Below are 18,696 nucleotides of genomic sequence, written 5' to 3'. Positions count from 1 at the left end.
TACAGTAGGGAGCAACACTGAGGAACAAAGAGGGTTCCTGGGAAAAACAGGCTGCACCTAGAAGAGCACAATAATTAAACAACCTTGACTTTGACAGACACAGATGGGAGTCCTTGGGGCAAAGGCTACATCTGATCCTCACTGACAGCAACATCTGCACTTATATATCCTGCAACTCACAAAGGAGAAGTGGGCTCATCTCAACAACACTGCTGCTTCAAGCCTCCACCTTGGCAATCTGCTAAACTCAATGGGAAGAAGCAAAAGTTCAATTTATTTTAAGCCTATCCTTATGATTTATTTGCAAATTTTCTACTGAACCAAACTTGTTTGTCAATGAAATAACATCACCTGAGATTAGAAGGGAAATGCCATTAACATACACACATCTTTTCATTTTTTTTTCTCAAGCAACTTCAGAATTTGCTACTGAATGTAATAAGAGTAAAAATAGCCGAGGCCCCTACATCGACTTCTATCCTCTCAGCTCAACTGTACAGCTCTGACACAGGAGTGAACAAGGTCTTCCACGGTTGATCAGACCAGGCAATCTGAGGCTATCAAATCAGGAAAATGTAATTTCTTCTCCCAGGATCCACATAAAATAGGGAGTCTTGCTTCATTTTCCATCATGTAGTAAGTATTCCTAAAAACGCTCCAGGATCACTGTGTTCTTCTTCAAATGGATTTGAAATATGCTCCTAAGCCCAAATGTGTAAGTATATTGATACAAGGATAATCACCTGTAGTCTTGTTTTCCTTCTTTGTCTCTCATTGGCACAGTGCACCTACAACAGTTAAGGAAGACAATGTTGAACAAACACTGCATGCACACCGGCTAGCCTACATGCATAGGAGGGGTTTGCTATGGTCTGAGTCTTGTGTGAACCCAAAGGCCTATGTGTTAAAAAAAGGTGTGGTTCCCCCGTTTGGTGCTACTGGGAGGTGGTGGAAACTTTAATAGGTGGACCTAGTGGGAGGTCTTTAGATCACTGGAGGCATGTCCCTGAAGTGGACTATAGACTCCGGATCTCTTTCATTTTTTCTTCCCAGTCATGAGGTCAGTGATTTGCTTGACCATACACTCCCACCATGATGTATCAATAGGGTCAACCAATCATGGATCAACACTCTATAACTGTGAGCCAACATAAACCTTTTCTCTTCATAAATTGATCATCTCAGGTATTTGTTACAGTAATGGAAAAGTGACCACCACAGGGTTTCCTCTACCAATAAGGGACACAGGCAAATTCAGGTTCTTTAGCTTTCCATAGGAGACACCTGTGTGAATTCATGAAAACATAATAATAAATGGAAATATCTAGAAATATGATTTAAAATAAGAAGAAATGACTTCAATATTTCCAGAATTTTTTTTAAGGTGCTGGGGATGGAACAAAGGGCCTCATACATGCTGGGCAAGTTCTCTACCACTGAGCTATATCCCCAGACAATGTTTCCAGCTTTAAGCCGGCTCAAACTCTAGGTTTTTGAGCTTTTTTCAGTATTTTGCTTCAATCCTCAAAATTCTAAATAGGAAAATCAGGGTCAAAGTTACCTAAATAAACAAAAAGGCATGCCTATAATCAGATTTTAGCTTTCTTCTGTCTCTAGTTTAAGCTGGTAGAGGTCTGGTATACTATTTAAGGAAGCAAAGATTCTGACCACAGAGCAGGTGAGCTAGAATAAGAACAGGTCTAGGACCTAAGACCAAGCATTCTGGTATAGGTCTGGGTCAGTTTAAAATTCTCAAGGGTCCGGTAGGGCATATATTAATCCCTGTAGGGTGCATTGTTCTAATTTTACTGATGAATAAAGCACATAGCAGAAACCTAAGGGCCTTCCTCAGGAACAGATGTTTGGTTTGTGACCTAGCCCAGATCCCAGGGCCCACCTCACTGGGGTCAAGATGATATCAATGCGAACTCACCCCAGCTTGCAGTCAAATGAACGAGTTTCATTCAGAATTTTACCTCCAGTCTCAAGTTCATTGATTTGCCTCTGAATTTCATAGTCTATAAAAAATATAAAAAGAATTTAGTATCATCTTTTGATTATATTTTTTATCCACTATGGAAATAAATCTTCCCTTAATTCCCCCCACCGCACCTCTTTCCTTGTTTAAATTCACACCCTTTGAATTGAATTGCTACATAATAGAAGCAATACCAGAAGATGCCCATTTTTATTCCACCTCTCCCCCACTGGAATGCTCTTTGAATGACATGAAATTATGGCTAAAAAGCCCAATGCAGGCAGAAAAATCATCATGGAAAAATTACAGGATTGGAGAGTGAAGCTCAAGACAGCAAAGCTTTGGTTCTTCCACTGAGCTGGTAAAATTCTTTCTGACTGCTGCTCCAAAGGACACTTCATATGACAAAAGAAGAAGGCTCTTTCGTAACTGATTAGGGATGAATCTACTTAAAACATGGTGGCTTGTTTTTTTAGGTTATCATTGACACTTCTTGGAACCACAGGATCTAGAACAGTTCCTGGCCCAAGGTGAAATGGAACTCTCTTTTGTTGGTTCCAAGCTTCCCATTCAAATACATGGGTTACAGACATGAGTTTCCCCGACTTGCACCTTTGGCGGCTTCAGAAACATGGTCATGTCCCCTTTTAGAGACAGGAGAGTTCATCCTCTTTAGCCTGTCTTCACATGGGGACCTTCCCTTTCTCTTCCCCCTCCCAGAAACTATTCCCTTGGCCATTTTTAATGTCTTTTCCCTGGACTTCTGTAGATGTGTGAGTGTCTTTATGGAGTCTGGGTGACCATCTGAGTTCGGGATGGAAGGTTTTATACAAAACTGGAATCACCTTTTCTGTATTGTTTCTGATATTTTGCTTGACACGACTCAGGATTCTACTAAACATTTTGGGGCAACAACATTCTGGCAATGTGTTTTGTCGTCTTGTTCCTTGTGCACATTTGAGGGATGCACTTTGAATTCCTTTCCCTCCTTCTTGTTGTGTTGGGCTTTAAAAAAATATTTTTTGTCTACAAGATGTCTTCCCCTGTGACTCAGTCATCAGTTTCTATGGGAGTGCATAGATGTCTATCCTGATAAGCTATTTCAATAATTATCAGACATTTTTCCTCTATGAAATGCCCACAGTGTGCTCTAGTAAGACCAATCTTGATTGTACGGGCACAGAGAATCTATTAGTTGAAAACAGTAAAGAGCAGAAAAATATACTGAGCCATTATGTCATTTCACAGCCAATCTAAAATGAACTTGACTTTATAAAGAGTATGATTACACGGTAAAACATGGCAACAAGAGCCTGTGAATCCTCCCCTTGGGAGGTGAGTCTATTTCCCTCCACTTGAGTCTGCTTTGAATTCAATCTGCTCTGAATATACTGGAAGTGATACTGTGAGAGTTCTAGAGCTTAGGACTCATATTGCTTTGAGGCTTCTGCCTCCATTTTTCTGGAATGTTCCAATGGTAAATGAGAAAGCCTGGGCCAGGCAAGTGAAGGCTGGAAAGCTATATGGATAGAAAAGCCTGGTGGACACCCAGCACCGAGGCCCCTACATGTGAGTGAGGCCATCTCAGATCCCCTGTTTCAGCTGACCTATTGGTTTTGCACAGCTATGGGAGCAAGCAGAGGAGAAATGGAAGAACCAACCAGTGCACAGAACTGAAAATCAAAGGGGTTACTGAGTGAGTCACTAAGTTCCAAGAGGTTTGTTGTGCAGCAAGAGAGGACCAACACAAAGCAAAACAACAGGAACAACAGCTGATATTCACCTATGGCTTTGGCCAAGAACCTGATGCTGTTGAGATTCTTCACTTCGGTTCGGATGCCCAGGGGTTCCCCAGGGTGATGCACAGATATATTGGCATCCACTCTCAACTGGCCCTCTGGAAGGAGAGAGAAAAGACAACTCTGGAGAAATTCTGTGAGGCAGCGCTGTCTTCTGAAGGCTGGTGGATGTTGAGGTAAACTACGTCTATATCCACGTGCTGCCTAGTCACAGCAACCTCACGTTGCAGAGGACACAGCTGGTCCTGAAGAAAATAGCTGGTTCTTCTGTTCACTTAACAGCAGGCAGAATCAGTACTGAGGCATCTGAGGGGTGGACCCCTCAGGGGTTCAAGTGCCTGTGTATATAGATGTGTACTAACGCACACTCAGAAGAGAAGTTCTGAATACACCAGCTGGGAGTCTCGAACATTTTCTGTGCTAAATAAGAACACTATTAAAATGGAGATTTACTCTGCAGTTTTATTATGAAGTTTTTTTTTTTTTTTTTCCAAGTGTCAGAACTGGGGTTGGGAAAAAAGCCTCTAAAATCATTATCTGAAAACACTACACTGCACTCCAATGCAGTGTGGATTTCTCACAGCGATTCCAGGAGATTTATAAGACAGTCCTTGAGAATTTACAGCTCAAGGGCAAGAGCTGAAACCTGGGCTTTCTCCCTCCTCCTCCCTCCAGGTACTGTAATAATCTCTTCTTCCCACAAACATGGCTCCAAAGCCTTCCTGATTCTTTAAGGATTTGCTGAAGGGGAAAGCAGAGCTGTTATGAAGTCATGGGGGGTGTCCGTGGTGGGACCAAGGGGCTGACCCCACCCTGGGAGGACCTACTCTGCCCCTTAAAGGCCCTCCCCTAAAGAAGCAGGTGGTTGTGGAGAAGACTAAAGGCTTCTGAGGAAGAAAAGGGGACAAAAGTCTAAGACAAACAGATGAAGATATGAAATAATTACGTCGAGTACCTCACAAAGTAAAGCTCAAATACTCTGTTCTCCAATTTCACTTACAACACTCAGAACAGGAAGAAGACAAAATGCTGGATTTTCGTTTCCTAGGTGGATTTTTAAGATGGGATTTTCTGTGTTGCCCAGGTGGGCCTTGAACTCACGATCCTCCTGCCTCCACCTCCTGAAGAGCTGGGATTGCAGGTGTGTGCCATGATATGCCCAGTTCCTAGACAGGTTTTTAACTTAAAATGTAATCTGCAAATTTGAGTGCTTCAATGGCCTGAATAAATTCACTTCCCAAGGTTCCACATGAAAAGTGTAGTAAAATAATAAACTGAAAATAAATTCCATGCCAAGAAAAGGTGACCTTTGGAATGGCTTAATCCTGCACCAAGGGTGAGAGTCCCAGCTGCCCGCTGCTGCCCCTTCTCTCCCACTCTCACAGAACGGGAAGAGCTCACCCACTTTCTGGCTCCAAGTGCCTGAAAAGATGCCTTTCTGCTCAGGAACTACTCTAACCATATCTCTAGCACTGACCTCTCAATGTTTTTATAAAAATCCCACAGCCCCTTCCTTATTTTAAATCCCCTTTTGAACAAGTTGTGCTCTTCTGAGTCTCAAATCCTGCTAGGATAGGACCTTGAAGTCCCCTTCCTCTTCCATCTTCTTTGCCCCTTATATCCAAACTGCCAATCAGATCCTACCAGGTCCTGCCTCCAAACAGTCCCTGGATTTGTCACTTCCTCTCCATTTCCACTGCTGCCACCTTGCCCGAGGTCTTGGAACCTCAGCGGAAGTTATGGGATCACGTCCTGACTCTTTCACACAGCAGTGCCCCCGTCCAGTCGCCCAAGTTTGACCACAACTTCATCCTGCGACACTGTGGCTTTTTCATCACTCGGTCACTAACTTCAAGCACAATGGCAGTTCCCATTGGATCATCTCGTCTCCTCTCGGTACTCAGGAGCCCTCACTTGATCTGCAGGTGGACACAACCCACATCTGCCCATCTTTTGTTCCATGGGAAAGCTCCCTTGCAGCCAGGGGAGCCTTTGTGCACTACCTCCTGTCTACATCAGCGACACACACTCAGTACCACTGTTCCTGTCCCCCTCCCCCACCTTGGTTCATCCTTCTGAACTTTTGCCACTGTAGTGTTACCCCCCTCTACTCCACCTTACTGGACACCTCAGCAGCATGTGAGAGAACAACTCAGCCTTCCTTCTCGAAATATCCTCCGACCTCATCGGTAAGTGAGCCTCTACTGGCAGGGCCTCCAACCTCAGAATACACACAATCTATACCACGAAGCTGAGCCCATTTCGAAATAACCTTCTCTTTAAGACCAAAATGGAAGCTCCCTTAGGACCAGGCCAAATTTTAAGGCCCCTGGTGCTCTCTCAAGGAGATGGCTCTCTCACTTATCCCTCTCCCAGTCAGTCACCGACCTCTTCCTCAGCGCTCCTTCCACTGTGTACGTGGGTAACAGCTTTTCTCACTAAGAAAACAAACAAAAGCCCAAACCAGGTTCTCCCGAGCCCCCGTCTCACCCCACCAGCCATCCAGCCTGTTTCTGTTTCCTTTTCAGCAAATCCTCTTCAACAAGTTTTGTCACGAGTGTCGTCTCCATTATCCCACCTCCCACCTACTCCCAACCCACTTTTGTCCCCACCTCTGTGAAAATGCCCTTGTCGGAGGCACCACCAACTCTCTGGCTGCCAAATCCAGGGAACGCAAGGCGTGTTTGTCTTCACCTTTCTGGACACTCAGCAGCACACGACGGAGCAACTAATCCTTCCTTCTCGAAATATCTTCCGACCTCAGCTCCTATGGCCTGACCCTCTTGGTTTTCCTCCTGCCTCCCTGGACATTCTATTTTGATTTCATTTTCTGGTGCCTTCTTTTCTAAACTCTTCTTAACTACACTTCTCCGCAGGGGTACATGGAGTCAAATGTCACCTAAATTTCTCTCTTCAGCCCAGTCCTTTCCTCAGACTGCTACACTAGTCTCGCGGGCATTTCAATTGCCAACCCCTATTTGTCCCTTCACAAGGACACTTTTGTTCTCAGCTTTCGACTTCAGACAATACCACCACCTACATCCTTAAACTCCCTCGAGGTACCCTTGCTTTCTTCGGTTAGCAGATCTTCTACACGGGCCTGTAACAGAAAAGTCACTCCAGAAACCACCTTGAACCCACCCCTCTCTACCATCACTGCCACCAGCACCGTCAAACCGCCTCATCTTCCATCTGAACTACCACCAGCACCTGTGAACTGGTCTGGGTGTCACTCTCTCCTTCTGGAATCCACTTCCCACAGAGCAGCCAGAGTAGTTTTCTAAAACATTAATCTTACTATGATGTCACTTCCTTGCTTGGAAACCTTTCAGTGATTTCCCTTGCACTTGGACAGAAATCGAAACTTCTCGCCATTACCTGTAATCGGTCCCTTGCCAACTTTATAGCCATCTCTAATGCCATTGCTCCTTCTGCTTTTCCTACAGTGCCCTCTGTCACCTTGGGCACCCCAGGGCGTATTCTGAGCTCTTTTACACCTCAGGCCCTTGGCCACAGCTGTTTCCCCAAAATGCTCATCTCCCAGCTCTATGTGGCTGTGCCTCGAGTCATTCTTCAGGCCTTAACTCAATGCCACCTTCTCTGAGGGAACCTAAAAAGCAACACTGTCACTTTCCAATGTTATTCTGAACCACACCACCTCATTTATTTCCTTGAAGCACTTATCACTGTAATTACTGTTTTATCTGTTAATGTCCTGGTGTCCCCATGAATATAAGCTCTCTGTGGCAGGAACAAGGTCTTTCTCAGAACCCAGAGATGGGGCTGGCACATGGTGCTTGTTCGGTGTTCAACAATGAATGCCAACACGCTGTTATCTTCCTGAGCAATGAGTAAGCAGGCTGGCCTCCATCTCACCGTAGGCTCCTGACAGGTTCTAAGATTCTGACTGAGCAGGACTCATCAACAGTTGGACTCCTCTGAAAGGCCCATTCAGCTCAAAGGCAAACTTCCATCTATAACCAGCTCCGCTCAACCAAATCTCCATACCTGGGAGACAACTTTTTTTTTTTTTTTTTGAACTCAGGGAACCCTGAATTACTCACTTGCTTTTAAAAAGGAAACCATCTTTCACAATTTAGAATTCTAATTTGGAAGAGGAATAAAAGCATGAATTTTAGTTTCTTCCAGAGAAGACCACACTACATAAATGTCTGAGAGGAATCATTTAGTATCCTGCGGTGTTGAAAGAGAGTTCGCGAGCCTAGATTCAAATACAGTATCAAACATTAACAAAAGACACTCTATCCAGAGAAGACAAAATACCTTTTAAACAAATTAAGTTAAATTGCCTCAAGTGCATGAGAGCCTTACCAGGCAGGTTTACTTCAATGCATTCTGTCCCACAGAGGGAGGGCCCTCATTCACTCATCATGAGAATGTTACCAAGCTCAATTTCTGTCTTCCAAAGGCAGAGAGATTTGTAACAGCAAAAATAAAATACTATACCACTGAGCACAGTGATAGAGTGCAGTTACATATTTTTTTCTAAAACACATTCACACAACAGAAATACAACATCGCGACAGAAAACTGTTTCTGCAAACAGCAGGGACTCCAGGCTTTGGTAGGAAGGTCTGTCAAGCTATCTCATTCTGGTTGCTGAATACTCCCCAATACTTTAATAACAAGATTTAAGAAAAAAAGTATGCACGCACACATATAAAATGCTGTAATTTCCCCCCAGTGCTAGTGATAGAACCCAGGGCCTCGCCCATGGTAGACAAATGCTCTACCACTGAGGTACATCCCCACGTGAAAGGGACCAAATTCTACTGAACATAGTTCACAAAGCATACCTCAACCAAAAAATGTGGTGATTCCCTAACAGCAATCCTATTTATTTTTGTTAATAGAGCATAGGCACTTACCCAGCACCGTCTGTTCCCCAGGCCCTGTGCTATTTCATATACACTACTACATTAGCTCTCCATAACCTGGCTTCCACGACAAACCGACTAAGACAGCCCCGGGGCATTTCAGACTTAGCATTTCCAAAATGGAACTCCAGATTTCCCCCGTAAAGTCACTTCTCTCATGCAGCTGCTCCAATTCCACTCAAGGCCTCTGTCAGCTTCCTGTCCTTTCTGGTTTCTTCCATTCACTTTCCACACACCGTTCCTTGGGGATACCTTTTATAAAAGTGGAAAGTGAGGCACAGAGAAATCAGAAAATTTGCTCAGGTTTCTACCATGAGAAGCTGTGGGACAGGACTGCAGCCCAGGTCCGGGACCTTAGAGCCCTTAGCACTCGTGATCTGCTCCTCTGGCTACTCCCCCAGTGGGTATCTGTGGCAGTCTCGACACTGCCGTGGTGCTTAAATAAAGATCTTCTGGAGTCGTCACCTGCGCTCAAATCCCAGCTCAGGTGCTTCTTGTGAACCCTGGGCAAATAACCCCACCTAACCCTGTAGCTGACTTGTACCACAGGTAAGGAATGTCTCAGGAATGTTGTAAAGAGATGGTATGACAATTTTTAAAAATTCTTAGTGAACTGGTGAGCATATTTTAAATATTCCAACTGGTAGATACTACTATTGTTGAAACACTTAGTAGGTCTACTTCTACACACGTGCTGTCTGAGAAGGAAATGACTTGGAAATGGCTTGAACTGGTCCATGTTCTTTAATAAAACTATCAGGAACTCAATCACAACCCAGAAGCACCGTGTCCGCTGGTCTTCACTGCCACCTCTTCTTTAGGGTGGCCCTAGGTACCCAGGATGCAGTCTCCAGTGCTGACACAGGGGCCCTAGGGTAGTGGGACAGAAGGATGAGCCGAGGAGTCAGGGCTGACACAATCTACCAGGAAGCCGGACTCCAGCAGACTGCAGGCAGTCCCCGACTCCCCACAGCCTTCAGAACAACCAAAGCCACTCGGCTGCTGTGCCGGAAGCAAAGCTGCTGGATTTGTGTTTAAAAGAAACAAAAAGTGTCACAACAAATGAGATTTAATGAACATGCTCAGCTGTCACTGACTCACGAGTTCTTGCCGTTATGGTTTATCTCTTGGCAAGGACCCAGATGGGACTATTTCTCAGCTAACAGGTGGCCTGTTTATTATTCCACAGGGTTCACAAGAATCACAGTGATTTTGAAGAAGAATGGAATAATAAAAACTTTCTTAAAGCAATAGAGAATCAATGCTTAGCGCATTAATGGATAACCATCCAACCTGCCCATATTTCATATATGTTTTGTGGGTAAAAATGTAGCATGAGTGATAAATGGAAAATGGAGACTTCTTTTAACTCTCAGTCTCATTTCTATAAAGGAAATGTGTAGACAGCTAACCTTTATGTAATTCAAATTTATGGGGCTCTGTGTTTCTAGTCTTTGGCTTAAGATGATAGCAAATAAGCAAGTGCTATCTCCAGACTTGACTTGTACCAAAGCTTTGATGGTACCCTCTATTGCTTGTATGTGACAAATGTGGCATTACAAATTCCAAAGGCCTTCTATAACATGCAAATACATCATGAAACATGATAAGGGTGTTAACAGTACTATGGACCAACAGAGAGAGGAATGTTATCACTGGTGGTGTGTGCCATAGAAGACCATGACTGTGCATTCAGATCCTGTATTCAGTCAGGGAGTGCTTGGAGGCTGGGAACAGAAAATTGGGAAGAAACCATGGGAGAGATTAGCTTTCAGTAATTTAAGGGAGGGCAAAGGAGCAAGGGCTAAGGGAGTTGAGCCACCAAGACACTGAGCTTGCCCCAAACTTGTGATTTATATCCAATTTTCAAACATTTAAAAGGGACAGTTTCTTTCCTTCCCAAGGGTATAGGTGTTTATTTTGTTGCTTGAGTTTCCTACTTTACTTCTACTGAATTAAGTCAGGGTAAAGCTTTATGTAGTCATAATCTGGGCCAACAGCCAATATTATTTGGCTTTGGTTGCACATGGATGGAAACTGTTTTTTAATAATTATTTTAATTGTACAAATTTATGGAGTAGTGTGTTAATTTGACACATGTATACAGTGTAATAATCAAATCAGGGTAGTTGATGTTTCAGGGGTGAAACTTCTACAAAAAAAGGAAAAGAAACAGATCCCCCTGTCCAAAAGTAGCAACTATCTATATCTATACAGAACTCAGGAATTATTCTTGTGGCACGGTATCTTCTTTCTGGGAAAGATGAAACTGTTTAAACACATTATTTCATGAGTCCTCATGGTTTTGATGTAAGAAGCTGGGAGAAGACACCTTCTCCTGTGCTCATGTTCACTGGCTTGCATTACCGCGCTGCTGTTACATATGTGTTTATTTTTATTTGAGGCTCAGAAAAGAATCCAAGCTGGTGGGGAGCCGGTGGGCAAAGGCTGAAAATGGGATGTAAACTATATTATAACTGATGGCAAAGAACAAAACTCAGAAGAGGCCCAGGAAGCAGAAAGCAAGATGGCACAGACAGAGGGACAGTGCCCCTGTGGCTCCTACCTGCCATGTTTGCCTGGCTGGTCCCCAGGGTTTGAAGTATCAGCTGCAGCTCCCTGACGACTGCTGCGGCCTCTTCTCCACAGGACAGGTCGGGCTCCAGGACCACTTCCAGAAGGCCGACTCCTACCAGAGAGAGGCAGAGTCAGCCTGCCTGTGGTTGGCCAGTCCATCAGCAGACAAACCAGGCAGAAGTCTCCGGGGAAGCCTACATTACCAAAGGGCTCTCGAGGTGGTTCTGGCCTTGAAATTGTTCCTCCTTCCCCCACATATACTGACTCCTAACTTTGGCTTATTTCTTTTAACATACATCCAGCTGCAGGGTCCGTGACTGGGTAGGGAAGTCTGCTGACTTTCGGGGCAGCCCAGAAGTGCTCACAGCTTGGGAGCTGTAACACCAACACGAACACTTTGCTCTCCATCAGCCAGGCCCCTCTGCCTGCTTTCTCAATTGGTTTTGGAAAACTCCAGAAGGGAAGAAAGGTGTCTAACACCCAAGGAGCCAAGAGGCTGGAAGGAAAGACTGAAGCACTGCGCCTACCTGCCCTGTTCAGATCAATGAGCGTCTGGGCCCTCAGGTCATCGTGAAGGCTCTTGCCGCTGTCCTGCTCCAGCTGGATCTGCTTGATCCGCACCCTCTTGGAGACCAACTGACCCCGCTTCTTCCCTACACAGACGCTGTAGGCCAGGCTGCCATTCGCAGCGATCGGGAGCCTCTGCTGGGTAATTTGGTAGCCCGCCTGCACTCAAAGACACATGCGTTACACTCACTAGGCCAGAACCGAGAGCTGGGATCCAGGTGACTATTCCTTTTACTGTCACACAGCTAAAGGCTTATGTGAAACCAAAGTGAAAAACAACAAAAAGAAGAAAAAAAAATCATTTATGCACTGCGGCCGTAATTTAGCCTGGCTTTTCCCATCACTCCCTATCCTCCCCTCCCCAAACCCCTCACAAGAACACCATAACAGTGCAATTAACACCACCAGACCCATCTTCCTTACGGAAAGCCATTTGGGGGAATAACAATAATTTCATTGTTGGGTCCCCTAGAAAGAATTTATTGTTTTCATTTAGCTCATTAGCCTAAACCCTGCGTCTCATTACCAGGCGCTGTCAGGCCGTCCCTATTAGTGAATGCTGGCTGTGCATTCTCGCTCTCTACTCTCAAGGGGATGACAGCGGTGGTCAGTGTGTTTAAGCTTGCTTTGGTTCTGCTCTTTCAGCTAACCAATCGTGCTAGCTGCCCTCCCTGACCCAGCTTCCCTCTCTGGAGCCAGAAAGAGCTGTGACGCTCGCGCTCAGCAAATGGAAAGCACACAGTACCCAAATACTGATGGATGGTGCAAGGACTCTGGCACCTCCTTCTGAGTGGAAAGGAAGAATTATTCTCAAATGCACACGTGCATCAACACACACTGAAGAGACCACAGGTCAACGCAGAGAACTGAGGCAGAGCAAAGAATCGAAGCTACATCATCTGTAGCCCTCGCTTAGTTCTCAGTAGGTTCCACTCGTTTAATCCCACGACATCCCTAAGTAGCACAAGGCACAGAAGGGTTAAGGGCCTTGCCTAAAGCCACATGCAGATCTAGGAAGTCTCAAGGTCAACATGTGAACTTGGTGGTTTGGCTCCAGAGTCTGACCTCCTCTTCACTAGACCAGCCAGCAGTTTGTAAACTTTAAATGAATCGGAAGTATCAGGGGCTTGTCAAAGCAGTGTGCTTGGTGATATCGCAAAGGTTCCTGATTCAGTGGGTTAGGGTGGGGCCTGAGAATTTATATTTCTAACGAGGTCCCAAGAGATACTGATGCTGGTGCTCAGGAACCACACATTGAGAACCCTGCAGGAGGCTAATTCATTTTCTATGCTAAGATAGGAAGTCTCAATTTATAAAACTAAACTCTGGGGAAGGTAAGCTGGAGAAAATATAGGATGCCCCTGTTCAATTTGAATTTCAGGTAAACAATGAATACTTTTTTAGTATAAATATGTCCCACACAATATTTGGCAACAGCAGTTGTGATTATATGACCCACCTGGGCCAGAAAGAACAGAAGGCCATAGATAACCAAAACCTCTCGTTTTCATCATATATTGCTCAGGCTCCCACCTTAACCAAAGTGGCCGTCATTCTTGGAAGATGAAGAAATGGGGACTAGAGATGTAGCTGAGTAGTAGGGTACTTGCCTACTACTCCACAACCCTGGGTTCAATCCCCAGCAATCACAAAGAAGAAATTCAAACCAGAGCAGAGCTTGCTAGAAGGCTGGAAGGTTGGCAGCCCAGGGGAGGCGGGTGACTACATTGCAGTGTTCTGGTCCTATTTTATTTTTTATTTACTTCTCCTCCTGTCTCTGCCCACTACACAACAAATCACCCCAACCTTCAGGTCAAGGAGAATGACCTGAAGAGGTGAAGCAACCTTATCTCTAGTGTTTTGCATGGTCTAGGGGAGAGCTAGACTTACTATTGGAGGCTCAGATCAAATGACACATTATTTTGGGAAACCCACTCCATGTTTCAGTTTTGTTCCAACTCTGAATTAGGAAAAAGTGGCTTTCACTCACACTGGACGCACTTAAATAAAAATCTAATTTTAAGGAAAAGGCAGGTAAATACCAAGTTTATTGCTCAGCCAATTTCTGTTGTTCCTGCAGCTTTCTGGCTCGTGGTTCTGCTTACTACTGTTCACTTACTTGCTCCGTGTGAGATGACAGAAATGTCCCCAACAGCCATCTTACTGAGAGCTTCAACTTAAGAGAGAGCGGCTCTGGCAATATCTGTGGTCTGTGGTGGGCACCGACCAGTGCATCTGCCACAGGGTCAGCCTCTGTCCTGCAGGCAATTAGCACCAAACACCACGGTGGGGCTGCGCCTGACAACACTGGCTTCTCCTAGTCCCCATTCAATTATGAATGAGCCACCAGAAGCATGAGGCTAAGCAAGGAGTCAGCAATCAGGACAATTGCATCCAATCTAGTAAACATCAGGGGGCACCTGCCTTCATCAGGGCCAGCCAGAGCTCCCCACTGGGATGGACAGAGCGCTGATTGAAAACATGAGCGGGTAGCCTTCTCTCCCTGGCTTCAAACCCCGCAAGGCAGGGCTGGCCCAGCTCTGAGAACTTCCAGGGGGTGGATCACAAAGCATACTTACTGGGAGGTCTGCATAGAAGTAGTGCTTCCTGTCAAAGGAGGACTTCTTGTTTATGTGGCAGTTCAGAGCCAGGCCTGTCATCACTGCAGCTTCGACACACCTCCTGTTGAGAACCTACGGAAAAGCCACACAGGAGCTCCTTTCAGAACCAGAGCCAGCTGAACCAGCGCTTCTCCTTCACACTGACATCCTCCCTGAATATTCAACTGGGCCCTTCCATGGGCATTAGCTCCGGTTCTCTATGTGGGCAGCTCCGATTCACAAGCTGTCTGTCTGCAAACCAGGAAAATGGTACAAAAAATAAAATGCACACAGTGTGGGCCCACTGGGGACCCTTTGCCCCAATTTCTGTTGTTAAAGTTAACAGAAGAGTCCTAGAGAGGCTTAGTAGAGTGGATTACTTTGTGACTAACCCACCCACTTCTGTAAACAGAACATGGAGCCTGTCAGACCCCCACAGAGGGTCCAGAGGCAGCTCAGCAAACCATCTGGGTGAGATCTGAACTGGAAAGGCCCAGGTGGGACCCAGGAGACTGACAGGTGTTTATTTACCGACAGAGAAAGAATGAACTTCTGAGAACTACATTTCCTCCAGGGCTGGGAAAGGGGCACCCGTGGCCTCCCAACTTTCAACGCAGGCCTGGCCAGCTCCCTGACTGGGGCTCTGACTGGCAGTGTACCACATGGTTGACTCCCTCATGCTGCTCGGCTTTGCAGGGGCCCATGGAAGTTCCCTGTGAACCCACCCTGAACCTCTTTCAGGAGTGAAGGACCCAGAAACAGGTAGCAAACATCCCAGCCCCAAAGGACATGAACAGCTTTAGGAACTTTGGGGTCTGGAAGTAGGTAAACGACTAGAGAACATGGTAGAGGAGAAAGAGCCCATCAGCAATCAGGACTCAGCCCACTTCTGCTCTGGATATCCACGTTATTAGGAACCTCAGTTTCCTCATCTCTGAATCAGGGATTTGATATCTACCTTGAGGAGTAGATAGTATACTAGCTAGTCATGGAGACTCAATAAATTGTTCATTTCCCATTCTACTTTGGGAAAATTTGTGAAGATGTTGTGCTTGCAATGAAATATATTTCTATGTTTTATTACAGTATTTATGGTGTTCTTTAGTAAATTGAGCACTTATATGTAATACTGTAATGCATATAATAGACATATATCGTACAATAGTAATTATATCTATTACTTAAATAGATAAGGCTTTCCAGTGAAGCAATTTTCATATCCATTATTTTATTTTATTCTAATCTGTAAAGGAGTTAGTATTATCCCAATATTCCAATATTTCAGACAAAGAAAATAAAGACCTAGAAAGACTACAAGACTTGCCCAGTTGGCAAGCTCTGAAGCCCACATGTGCCCTTGCCTAGGTGACAAGCAGAATCCCTGAGGTCTGGGGACTGGTTCTCTGTGCTGAGATGATGAGTGCTGACTGATCACATGGCAGATTTTTAAAAAATCTTTAATACCTTTATTTTATTTATTTAGTTTTATGTGGTGCTGAGGATCGAACCCAGGGCCTCACACATGCTAGCCAAGTGCTCTACTACTCAGTCACAACCCCAGCCCTGATGACACACAGATTTAAAAGCAAACTTAGTTGCATGACAAACTAAGAGAAGCCTCCACTTGCTGCAATATACAACCCCCCAAAGGAAACCCACACAAACCTCCCCACTATGACAACATCACACCCCTCTTTTTAGGAACCCAAGGTTACAAATGGAGGGAGCCCTCTCACAGCTTCTATTCCAAGTTCTTCCTTCTGGGCCTAATAATGTCGTCAGTTCTGCAGTAATCAAGGTTTTCGAGGAGAGGTGTGCTGGGGAGCAGGGTGCTCTCATTATTGATGTCTTCACTTGACCGATGTTTGGTATTTCACCAAGTGGTTGTCATTACAAAACAAACAGAGCTGTGGAGAATCCTGTCAAACCCCAGCCTGGTGCCTGGGGTCCGCGATCCTGAAGCTCAAGTCTTGGCTCTGAGCTTTGCAGCTTGTGACTCTGGGACTCCCTGCCTGCACCACACTGGCTTTCTCACTCCCAGAGCTTTTCTGACCGCCGCTCTCTCAATTTGTCCCTTTGGGGCTACGCTGTGTCCTCCTTCCAAGCATGAAGAGAGCCCAGGTCACTCTGTTTGTTTTTGAGCACGCAAAACAAACTGCCCATGCCTGGCACCAGGAGGGAGCTGCGAGTCGTATGTGATCACAGACTCTCACTGTGCCCAAGTACATGCAAGTGCCCAGCACTTGATAAACCATCAATTTCCAAAGAAAAAGAATGCAGTAAAACACACAAACATTCGAGCAATATTGAATATACTTTAATCTTTTTTTGATGATTTAGAAGGTTTGAAGTACTTCAGGGTCAGAATTATAAGCATCAATCATTGCCACGCTGCAGGTGCACAGAGGGGCTAGTAAACAGAGTGCCAGTTAAAAGAATGCCAAGAAACAAGAATTTATTATGATCTTAGTCAAGCTGCCTGTGACAGATGGAGGTCCAGGTCAGCATGTTCTGAGGATAGGATGCCGAGCTGGAAAATTCAACTTGGTCTGTCTAAAGCATTTCTTGAGTGTCTACAATGTACTAAACATTAGGGATCCAGAGATAAATTGGACTCTGTCCCTGCCCTCAATGAATCCGCAGTGGTGATATGAACCTGCTGCCTTTCCAACACCCTTTTCAAGCTCATCTTCCACCAGAGTGATCTTGCTAAAAACTTTCACCTTGTGGTAGGTATTTTATTGCCGGAAGTCGCTCAATGGCCCCCAGTGGCCCCATGATACAGTTTGCAGCTTGTGATGGTCTAACTTGGATGGTCTAACTCTGTCCTCTGTTTTAAATGTCATCTCCTCCTGTGCTCCCCGCCCACACCCCAAAGGTCCAGTTCTCCCACACAAACTACACAGACCTCCTGACTCTCCATGTCCTTGTTCCCTTCAAAATCTTACTGGGATGTCCCCACCTCTGCGAAGCCATCATTACTATGCTTCCCAGGTACCTTTTCTGTCTGTACAATTCCATCTGCGCTGTTCACAGTGGACTGAATCTGTTCAGATATTTCTACACAATTATAAGTCTCACGAGGATAAGAACTGTCTGTTCATCCCAATACAAATGGGAAAAAAGAGTGGTGTTCAACTCATGGGAGAACTCACAGGGGAAGGAATGCGATGGGTACTGGGCTGGGGGAAGATTTCAGAGAGCCAGCAATGCCCAATCTGCCCTGCAGTCCTACCTGCCACCTGCCAGCCTTTAAACTTGTTTCTAGAAGTGCTCTAGGTGATAACGGACCATATGTGAGGTGACCAAAGGCTAACTAGAAACTCAAAAGAATAACTTGTCCTGAAGAAAGCATGTTCCATACTTTTCTTTATAATTACTCTAAAGGACAATGAAGGATCACAGTATTAGCCATAACAGCTCTCAAGTGGAAGGAAACCAACAGTTCTCAGCACTCACTCAGCTCATCTCTCTCAACTGGGCCTGGGGACACTTCCTTTTGCCCTCAGGCAAGATCAACAACAGGTATTTATTGTGCACTGGTGTTGTATGAGGAGGTCTGAGATGTGTGTCTCGTAAATGTCCTCTTAGCAATCTTAGCACAGAGACTACTGTGATCTTCATCTTAGAGTGATGAAGAGAAGCTCACAGATGAACTAATTTGGCCAGGTCACACAGATATTAAGTAGCAGAGCAAGGAAGTCAGACCCCAGAACCCAGGCTCTCAACCATAACCTTCTATCTTGAATCTTCAAAGAATAAAGTGTGATAGTTTTAGTTTTCAAGACTATTAACCTGGCCATAACTCCACAGCAGTACCCCAAACCAAATCCTGATGCAGACAATTTAAGGCAGATGTTGCCTCTAATGTTTTATTTCTATCAGATTCTCTCTACATAGGTCTTTCCAGCTGCTGAGTTCCCAGAGGGCAGGCACTGTGGGTTCTTTTTTTTTTTTTAGCTTTCTAAAACACTCAATACACAGTCTGTGGTATATAGAGGGTCTGGTAATGTGTGGACCTGTAGGTTGTCTCAAATAGCAGAGGATGTTCTCTTGCTAGATTTCTGACACAAGGATTCATAAAATGATTCATCAACTGGGAGGCTAATTATTTTATTTCATCAGAAGGCAAGAAAGCTGTAAGAGGCAGAAGTGAGAGATGAGAGTCAACCAATTTCATGACTAGCTGGGGAGACACCAGGCAGAACATGGTCTGGAAAAGATATCAGGGGTGGTGGGTGGCAAATGGGAAGAGAGAGTTTTTTAAAAAAAAGAAT

General features: G+C 45.0%; 1 protein-coding gene across 1 annotated transcript in view; it reads right to left on the bottom strand.

Moving 5' to 3' along the window:
• The window catches only part of Gatb (glutamyl-tRNA amidotransferase subunit B), a 78,333-nt gene that overhangs the window by 34,098 nt on the left and 25,539 nt on the right, over positions 1–18,696 (bottom strand). Inside the window, exons 3-8 of the mRNA XM_027926692.3 lie at positions 14,399–14,512; positions 11,780–11,978; positions 11,242–11,364; positions 3,762–3,875; positions 1,934–2,018; positions 744–788 (exon numbers count right to left, since the gene is read on the bottom strand). Of these exons, the coding sequence (XP_027782493.2) occupies positions 744–788; positions 1,934–2,018; positions 3,762–3,875; positions 11,242–11,364; positions 11,780–11,978; positions 14,399–14,512 (680 nt within the window). The remainder of the gene's footprint in view (positions 1–743; positions 789–1,933; positions 2,019–3,761; positions 3,876–11,241; positions 11,365–11,779; positions 11,979–14,398; positions 14,513–18,696) is intronic.

This window comes from Marmota flaviventris, chromosome 7, assembly GCF_047511675.1.
Source record: "Marmota flaviventris isolate mMarFla1 chromosome 7, mMarFla1.hap1, whole genome shotgun sequence".
Classification (NCBI taxonomy): Eukaryota; Metazoa; Chordata; class Mammalia; order Rodentia; family Sciuridae; genus Marmota; species Marmota flaviventris.
Note: the sequence above shows the minus strand (reverse complement) of the source record. Positions and strands in the feature narration are given on the sequence as shown.